The following is a 10,452-nucleotide window of genomic DNA, read 5'->3' on the forward strand; positions in this document are numbered from 1 at the left end:
ACTCTTTCCTTATTTCCAGATAAACTGGAAGAAAACGTAGCTGAACTGGGCAAGCAACTCTTCTGACTCTCCAGATTTATTTATACTGTGTCGCTGAGGCACAAAAATTGAAAATCTGAGTTAACTGGTTATTTGTCAATCTCAATTAATTCTCTGCATCTCTATTTCTGCTTTTTCATCTTTCCTTATCATTGAAAAAACTCTTAAAATGCTGTTAGTCCTATACGTAAAAGTAAAGTTGCATTCTATGCCAGTTAGACGCAACACCCTGGCACCATGACTGCTGTCAGAAATCCTTTGGCACATGAACATACCTTTGACCAGCTATATCATGAATCCTAATTTCCAAAGTATTTTTAGTTTTGCTTTTCCCTAAACCTTTGCATATTCAGAAATCAGAGTTCAAATGGGTACAGGAAATATCACTTTAAAGGCCTCTGCCTGGAAGAATTACAAAGTGATTGAGGCTAAGCTATACATTAGGGGGGAAGAAAAGAACAGTGAAAGAATTTGAGTTAATTTAAAACATTTAATTCAAAGTTCAGTATCCTTACAACAACATACAAATTGCTAATTAGAATGTGCTTAAAGCTATTTAATGATCTTTACCTGACTTCATCTTAAATGGGATTTGACAGTGGAACTGATTTATTGTAACTTTCATTGCTAAGATGTATGCTAGCTTTATGTTTGGTTTCAAATGCAATACTGCATCAAATCCTACAGTATAAGAGAATATATTAGTCTCTGTGGCACCACATCTGATAAAATAGAAAGCACTCTTCTACATGGGAAGTGCTAAATTGATCGGTTATGACTGCATTTATGTTGTTGATTTCTTCAGAAAAAAAAAAAAAACCCTTCAGTGTAAAATACCTTATGCTAGGCATCCTTAGCCTACATACTGGCATAGTTATCCACCTCAGATTAAATGAAGTAATTTTGTCATGACTTCCCTCAAATTGCAATTCTGTGTAGTAACTTGTATAGAATTTAAGAGGAGATGCACACAAGTAATAGCGAAAATTAAAGATAACGACTTGAAGACCCTCATTTCTAAACATACAAACCCAGTCAACGTGTTCTTAAAATGAAGCTCTCTTGAAGTAATAACCCTTCAGCTGATATAAATCAGTGCACCTCCATTAATTGAATTTCAATGGAACCAAGCAGTGTACACCAAACAATGTGGATCATGATTCACAAGAAGAATGGTCAAGTAGCAAGCATTAAATGCTTTTTGTATCTAAATTACGCTCTCATTTTTCAAATGGATCTCCAGTGTCAGATTTGGTAAACAGCCTGGCTGATAAACCGTGGGAATGCACAGTACCATAGGCCTGCACTGAACAGATTATGTGAAAAAGAGTTTTCAGGGCTACCTATTAACTACTCTGCTCTGAAATATTAAAGAGAAGTTGTGTGTAAATACACACATACAAATAAAGATAGGTAAAAACATGCCAATGCTTTACAGTGGGAAACAGCTATTTTCTAAGCCTCTCAGGAGTAAAAGTTAACATCAGATAGTATGAACCTCGGCTTAGCAATTAACTCTGTCTGAAGACAGCAAGTAACCTTTACCTCAATGCTGCATTAACCTTTTCGGTCTCCTAAAGGTATCAGATGTTACAAAAAAAGAATCCAAAGTAACTAAAAATATCTATAATGGATTCTTTAATATAGAGCAACTACTTAGTTGCAAACATAAGCACTTTTAGCAAAGGCAACTGTTCCAAAAAGTCTTAAAACATATTTTAAAATAACAGCTAAACCATAAATGCATCCGTACATAGACAGTACCAAAAAAAATATTTTTTTTTTTTACACTTATGTACCTATACCTGTATTTGGAAGAGGTGCCTATCTGGCAACTTGAGAAGGTTTATAAAAGAGCAAAAAGTGCTGAACGGGTTTGCTGCCCAATGATCAAACTCCATAAACATCCACAGCCATATGCATCATTCTGCACAAAGAACTGCTGTCTGGACAAATTCTGTGAGTGGCACAGGACAAATACATGCCTGGGGTGTTCTTTTAAGTTCTCTTCATCTGTGTCATAGAAAATATTTTTGTTAATTCATTTTAAACATTTAGGGTTTGATATAAACCCTCCATGAAGAAACTGGAGAAATAAAGATATCATGGATAAGGTTGGTATTATGGATAATTAGTATGGTTTTCCTACATGTGTTGAGAATTTTAGCATGATGCAACGTGGTTATCTGTTTTAGATTTGCCACCTTCTACAATGAACAATGAATCTGAAGGGGGGGTTAAGACCCAGTTCGCCAGTCATCAATTTATGATGTCAAGAGCCATCACGCATGCACTCCATTGTCCAAGGCTAAGAGTGTACATACCACCGTCACTAAATGCGATTCCGTGCTCTAAATAACTATACTAATTGTGTAAACTTGTGGATGGGAAGTAAAAATCATTATCAACAACAACAACAGAAACAACCAGAAAAATTGTGGTAAGATTACCACAACCTCTCCATTTCTTGACAACACTCCTAATGCTACCAATGTCTCTTCTCTCAATAGGAACGGTTTTCTGTATTTTTCCCTCATTTCTCTCTACTAATAACTACTCCTTACTGAAACCAGAAGCGTTAGCATTTCTCTAAGGAATATAAGCCAAGAGGGAAAAACCACTGTCTGCCCACTTCAAGGCAGGATTTAAATCAAACTTTCCTGCTTAAGTGAGTTCCCTGATCATGGCCGGTGGGATGTTTAGAATCGCCTTTCCTTCACTTTGTATCCAGTTCTTAAAAACAAGTTGAAGTAAATAGGAAAGTAACACTAACTTGAGAAATAGAATACCCTTCCAGGCGGTGTGAGGTCTGATTTCTAGCCTCTGTGTCAGTAAGTAATATGGCATCACTGCATGCAAAATGAAGCATTAAGCACATCCTGACACATATATTACACAAGTAATCCACATCCTGAAGTTTAATGCTCCAAACTTTCCCATGACAAATTACTTACTGCAGAATAACTCTTAGAGGTTGAGGGCAGATTAAGCTAATGACTGAAGGAAGCATGCCAGTAACTCCCTCCTCAGTACTGAACCTCTCACTCTCACTAGGTGGATGCAAAGGAACTGAGTCAGGGCTCTTTTCTAAAGGCTTACAGGTGAAAATTAGTTCAAGGACAGCCCTCTAGTGCATTTCAATGCAATCGATCTTAGACCTGGTAGCTAGCTAACAGCATGGTTGTGTTTAATGCACATTAAACATCAAGCATGGATGCAAATGTGGCATGTAATGGGGCCAACTGACCTCTTGATCCTGAAATTGATTGCGTAATTGTACAGTCTTCCCAAGGCCAATGCCAATGCCCATATGCTGGCACTCCACAGACCCTTGCTATTGTTCTGACCCACTTCTGGGGGACGGAGATACAGCTTTAAATCTCCCATCAGGCAAAGGAGAGAAATATTCTTCCGTGGCAAGAGGGAGTATACATGCCAAGAGGGAGTATACCTACCAAGGGGAATGAGACCACCAACATTTATTTCATAAACTAGGCTCAATTTTCAGTATTTTTCTTACAAAGCCTCCAAAATATTTTCTTGTGCTCAAATGGAATATTTTCTTCACTAATGGAACAATATCCTCCAATTTTTGTTTTGGAAAGAAAAAAGGAAAATCCTTGAAAAAATCTGTTTCATCCAAAACAACCTCTTAGCTTTCACCCTTTACACATTTCTCTGGTTGGCTGCCAAAACAAAAACCCCATTAACTGCACAACCTAAGTGCTCGGTCATTTGCAACAACAAAAATGTTCAGAATAAAAAACGTCCTTGAAAAACTGATGATTTGTATTTCCGGTGACTAAGGTAAAACATGACAAGTTTGCCCCTATCTCTTTACCAGTCGTGTTTCAGCAGCAGCCACTCTGACAGGCTCGTGTTCATTACAGCTCAGTTCACAGGAAGGCAGGCAAAGGAGTCGTTAAATGTAAAGGGCTACATTCATATCAATATGGAAAAAAAGGCAACATATAGACAACGTTTTTCAGAAGTTTTAAGAGCTTACTATAAAAGTAGGGTTGTACTCCTTAGGTGTTGAGGAGGCAACTAAAACTTTACTCCTTTGGAAACCTTCATCTACTTTCTTTCCTCTTTCTCTCTGTTTCCCCATAGGTCTATAATCATCATTCTGCTGCTCTACAGCTTCTTTCAGATCCTCTTCTCTCATTTTTGGCTTTGATCACAAGAGAGTCCTTTTCACGCTGGGCTTGCTCTTAGTATCAATCATGATCCTTCTGTGTTGACACATTAATAAACAAGAACTGAGTCTGTTTTAGTAGTTCTCAGTGCCATATTAACCAGACACAGAAATTTAGTTATGTTACTATTTCAACAGATTACCTCTCGCTCTTGTTGTAGCAAATTTTTATACCAGGCACGCCACAAAGTGAGCTCCCTGTAGCTACCACAGAACCTCAGCGCTAATTTATCTCCTAGAGATCCTGTCAGTTAAAAAAGAAGGTATTAAAGAAACTCTCCAAAATCCAGCTAGCCATTTAATTTCACAGTCATGCACAATTTCTATTTTTAAATGCTACATATGAAAAAGATAAAAACAGCATGAGGGTTTGATGTTTCACTTACTAACGTAATATATATTCCAGATACCAAATTCATCCTCCTACCCTTCCTATTCTTTTTCTTCCTCCCCGTAGGAGACTGTCTCAGCATCCCCCAAGCTTCTTTTATGCTAACTTCTATGCTGCAGTCTTATAAAACCCTCCTAAGTTTTCTTTGAATGTGACTGCTGGTTGATTATTGGGCGTCAAACAGATGTTCTAAATTTGTGGTGTCAGCACAGAGACTTGCTTTATTTCAACTCGGCACATGTGAATTTATTTTAGTTATACATTTATCTACACATTTAATTATTTATATTCATATATTTTTACTTTGTAATCCATATTGTTCAACACCAAGCGCTATCTGGATACTAACAGCAACGGTCCTATAGCATGTTCCAATACTTTTAATAAACAGGGACTAACAGAAGGCTATAGGATTGCTGGTTAATAAGAAATAGCAGAAAGGTCACAGATTTGTTATGCTGAAGACTCCCACTCCCGTTAGCTGCTCCTTACTCACTGCTATTTCCTTGGAATGTTTGCACGTGCTCGACAGTAATTATCTCCCCTATGAAACCCACAAAGCCAGGCTTACTGTCAAATCTCACACCTTACTGCACATTGGTAACATACTTGTCTTTAAAAACGGTGCGTCAACTATGTGCAAAAAAACCCCCAAAACCAGAAATCTTTTGTCTGGCAATTGCAAATGGGGACGCCTCTCCTGCTGTAAGAAGGGTGCAGAATTTGTGAATTTCTAAGGCATTTGTTTATAAGGCGGCCTTCATAAAGAAGAGAGTTTTTCACTGCTTTGTCCAAAACACAGAATGTGACTGGACTCTTATTTCTGCACGATGTGTGACTCCGATTACATCACTCCGCTCAGTGCGGGAACGGGCCGAGGCGGCATATGGAAAGCATCACGAGTACAGATCCCCTTGGCCAAAAACGCACTTCTGGTGCGGAGTGCTCTAGGGGCCAGTCAGAGATAAAATGCCAGAAAACGCATCTATATCCTCTGTCCTCTGTAAAATAAGATAATACGGCTTAAATATAAGGACAAACTTTCCCTAAGATTTTAGACAGCATCTAGATATCAAATCCCAGGAAAACCAAGCGAGTTATTTAACACTAGCTTTTAACTTTACAGGCAAAACCATTAAAGTTCATCTATTTTTATTGAAATATTAATGCACTACATTTCCCTGCTCTTGCTAGCCTCCAAAACACTGTCTGTTCCCATATTATTTTGGGTGATTGTTATAGTTAGCTATTAGCCATTGCCCCTTTGTTTATTTTAAAATGTAAACCTACTCCAGGATGTAGCAATTATGGATGCTCTGTTATGAGCAGCATGCCTATCAACATCGGTTGTTATGACAAACGGCTCAAGCTTTGTTAGCCTACTTGAATGGGAACTCAATTAAGGGTGTACTTTATTATGTGATATAAAATGACTATTGTAATAGATGAGAAAAGACAAAAGTGCTTGATTATGTGCCCCTTCCATGCATGTATCAATTATCAGTAGACTTTCTCATAATTGTATCCTGAGATATTGAACCATACTTGGACTATTGAGGATTCTCGCTAATGTAAAGATGAAATTTAAAATGTCAGTCTCCTTAATCTCCTGGCATTCTGGGACAAATAACCAGTGACATTTTAAACTATATTTTTTTATCCAACTACTGCACACACTACCAAAATACACTTTTGTTTTCTGGTAAGGCTTAAATTTTATTTAATATTGCTACAAAAATTAGAGGAAACTCATCCAACTAGATTTTTTTTTTAAAATTCTAGAGCTATTTTAGAATCAATGCCATGTCAGTAGAAGTCAAAAGAAATCCAGATTATACTGTTGAAAGAATCAAGCTGCCAACAAGGAATCTATATGACCACCAGATTTAACTTTCCAGCACACGTTGATGAATTTGTCAGTGATAATACATTTTTCAGGCAATTTACATGGCAGTCTAGCCACCTACGTTATAGAGGAAGCCTAGGGAGAGAAAAGTTCCTCTGATGTACTTATCTTACTGATACCTCTCTGGACAAGCCCTCTTTACTGATGACATAAGAAGTTTTGGCAGATGAGTCTCCTAACATTCAATTCAAGGCTCCAAACTTGGGCAACATCAAAATCGCTCCTTCTTTCTACCCTCATGATCAGAACATGTGTGCCCTCAAATCATTTAATAAGGATAACATTCGTAATATATCACCCAGAATGATAATTTCCCCAAAGTCGAGGGAAACGAAACAGGCCTAAATAGACTGGTCAACATTTTTTTTTTTTAAATTCCATTACTGTGACATTGCCAGAACAGTTCATGTACAGTCTTACGCACTGCTTTAGATGCCATAACATCTAAATGCCTGCTAGAAGCGCTCAGGCCACGACTCTCCTATTTGCCATGTTTGTTCTCCTAGTCTTATCCTAAGTGGAGAAGTGTGCGCAGTAATGTTTTCTGGTACTTTTTCATTAAGTTTCTTAGGAAAAACAGATTTACGTAATCTGTCTGTCCACTCCAGCTTCTGAACCTGCTGACCTACTTGAGCAAAGCCAGACAGAGCAAGCATTGCATGCCTCAGAGATGTTACATTCCTACAGTTTCCTGAAAACCACTGTTGGACAAGGCAGAGGGGTCTATATTACTGCCATCACTGATGGAGCTATAGTGTGAACTCATGTTGACAGCATTCAGCCATAAGTTCTCAGAGGAAAAAACAAAAATGGAAACCAGATCGATGTTTCTGTCACAGCATTTGACAAGCTGGCCAGTTGGAGGTTATACAAAGGGCAGCTTACCCCAGTCCTATCGCCTATGTTTCTGATTTCCTCCTTCTGTACTTCCCCTACTAAGCGCATTGCACCCACTTCTTCTGCAAAGCAGAGAACCTTGATTAAACCTTGATCGTTTGCTGAATGACATGTCTACATCAGAAGGGAAAGATGGGAAAAGCATGGCTTCTCTTTCACCGAGGTAATGCAAGATACTTGCTTGAGAAAAACAGTAGTTTGGGGGAGGTAAATATCGTCAAAGCCAAGTGGGAATAGGATATCTGCTCAGTTCTGATTGATATCTGGTCAGCTGGGACAAAACAGAGCATTATGGCAAGGGACAGAGGAACCACAATTAATCCAGGGCAGGAATCACAGGACACAAGGAACTGAAATGAGGTTATTGAGACTGAGTGAGGCACAGGAAACGGAGAAAGACAGACACCAATGTTTCACTACTCAAAATATTACTTGCTCCTCTTTCTTATTCCATTAAAACAGATGGCCATGTAACTATGTGTTTACACTAAAGCAAGTTAAGAAAGAGTGCGAACAATGAAACTAGGGAGGAAGGTGTTGACTTTGGAGCAGTCCGTAGGTCCTGTTGGAGGTGGTTACACGTCCTTGGATTCATGTCTGTGCAGCTCTATCCCTCTGCTAGTGTGCCAGGAGAAACACAGACTGCCTCTGGAGGTAAGTAAGACTGAAGCTCTGTATTGCTTCAGTGGAAGATTTTGGAAATTACCACCATCCTGTTGTGCCAATACTTTTCTTCCCAATTCCCATGTGTCCTCTCTTCTGTGACATGCAAGCAACTTAATCCCAGTGTGTCCCTTCTCTCTCCCACCACTTCTTTTGTTCTAATTCCTGTATTTCTGTGTCATTCACCACTTTAATACTTAGTATAGGGGAACCCCAACACTGTAATGCTTTTTAAATCATGCCCATCAGGAGGATATGGATCCCAAGTTACGCTAGCTCAAATCCAACACAATTCCAATGACAGTCCCTAGATGGATGCCATTTACAGGACACTACTAGTTGATCTTAACCCAAAGAAGGTAAGGAATAGTAGTTTCAGCAATGAATACTGCTTGAACAGCTAATGCTTCTTTCTGTGCTGACTTAAAACCTGACTCACACTTCTGCTGAGCTGCTGCCACCACGGAGCTGTAGGACAGAGGGGAGCGGTGCCCCATCGCAGCTCCAGCTCGCTGCCCTGGGCAGAAGCCACTGTCCTGGCAACGCTCATGTTTCCATACTCTGACCTCCTCACAGTGGCAGCAACCTTGGGCCACGGTCTGCAAGGAGCAGCGGGTGGCAACGGCTGCAGGCAAGTAGGGGAAATGTGTCTGCCTGAGAAAAAAAGGGAGATAAATTGCTGGTGGGTATGAAAAAGAAAGATGAGGAGGAGAGAGACCATGGGGTGTCAATTGCTAGACTCACTCGTACAGTGAGAACATTAACTTCTGTCCCCATAGAAAGACTGGCACAGCAAGGACAGAGTAACTTGTGGATGACAACTCACATCCAGGTGAAGTTAATCCAGGAGGTGGTCATCAAAATGCCAGTTATTCAGGCGGTTCCAGTAATCATATGGACAACTATCTTTATCATGTCCTAGCATGTCTTAAGGAGAGGCCCAAGAACCGTACAGCCAAGTGGAGCTGCAAGTCTGAACTGAAGCTCAGACAGATGTTAGAGCAGACTGCAGAAACTCAGGAGTGTCATTTTTACCTGCACCTAATTACACCTTTTTCATAGGTCCCCCTTTCCTGAATTCTTCCTAAGGAAGAATTACCCAAAAGATATGTACGAGTCTGGAAAAAAAGAGATTAAAAAATAACACTTTTAGTACTTCTTGCCACAAATCAGATGTGAAACCCTGCCTTCTGATTGGGAGTGGTTTGGGATATATATATTTTTTTTTTACTTTACAGCAATTAGGATGGTACACAAAGAGTCACGCTCCTTTTTTCAGCATTAATTTGCAACAGGGTAAGTCCAGTGAAGGTGAAAACCTGTGTGTCACTGCTGGTCCAGATGAGGGTAAATGCATTCAACAAGTTAGTCACTGTTAAAGTGAATGTTAGAACAACTGAAATAATTTAAGCAATTCACTCATCCACTCACTCCTCCAACTGCAAGCAGTTTATACAGCAAGAACAACTTAAAAAAAAAAAAAAGACAAAAATCTACCAACTAGGCTGAGCCGCCATCCTCTCCATGTAATCCTTGGCCATGTTGATGGCCTCGATGTTTTCGGGGTAGAGCACACAGAACATCGCCAGGGCCCCGAGGTTGTTGCCATAAATTTCATTCCACCGAGCGCTGAACTCCTTCGGGTCCCAGGAAGGAAGGTACTCCAGGGGATTCGACAGCATCGTTTGCACTGCCTCAATCAGACGAGCCGCAATGTGCTGGTGCGTGGTGGCAGCCTGGAGACGCAGAGCCTCCACGTCCCCTTTGGAGAAGTAGAGCATGGGGTAGCTGTCATAGTTGGCATTGACAAAAGGAACCATCGCGTCCGGGTCCTCCCTGGCGCCGTAGGCAAAGGCGAAGCAAACCACGTGTATGAAAAACACACTTGGGGCTCCCCGTGTGTGAGTCCTCATTGTGGCATCAGATCTCCAAGTCTCAATGGCAGCCAAACCATCTTTGAAATATCCTATGGCAGATGGACGTGAAAGAGAGAGTTAGAAAATGAATCCGTGAGACACTATAATTCAGGATGCTCTCTAGGAAATATGATTCCATCTAGGCTTGAAGAACCCCACGTATTGTCCAGGTGGCTTTCAAATAATTTCTATATGAATACTCCAGACAAAATACCTGCTGAGCAATTCATCCTAAAGAAAAACCTGTACGCTTTGAAGAAAGCCCCTCCCTCCCTCCCACATCTTTCCCTCTAGTAGCTGGTAGGAGGCGAAGGAACACACTGACAGCTCTTGTACTCGAGATTTCAAATAATTGCAACGGTGCCTAATATGAAGCAGTGCTGACTGTACTGGCAAGCGGAGAAGGGCGGGAGGGGAGGAGGAAGGGGGAGAGCCAGGGAGC

The 10,452-nt window shown here is 40.2% G+C and overlaps 1 protein-coding gene across 1 annotated transcript in view; it reads right to left on the bottom strand.

Annotated features, from left to right (window-relative positions):
- DSE (dermatan sulfate epimerase) overlaps positions 1–10,007 on the bottom strand; it is a 23,187-nt gene extending 13,180 nt beyond the window's left edge. Inside the window, exon 1 of the mRNA XM_009325667.1 lies at positions 9,592–10,007. Within this exon, the coding sequence (XP_009323942.1) occupies positions 9,592–10,007 (416 nt within the window). The remainder of the gene's footprint in view (positions 1–9,591) is intronic.
- Between the last annotated feature and the right edge of the window lie 445 nt (positions 10,008–10,452).

Source organism: Pygoscelis adeliae, unplaced genomic scaffold (assembly GCF_000699105.1).
Source record: "Pygoscelis adeliae isolate BGI_AS28 unplaced genomic scaffold, ASM69910v1 Scaffold54, whole genome shotgun sequence".
Lineage (NCBI taxonomy): Eukaryota > Metazoa > Chordata > Aves > Sphenisciformes > Spheniscidae > Pygoscelis > Pygoscelis adeliae.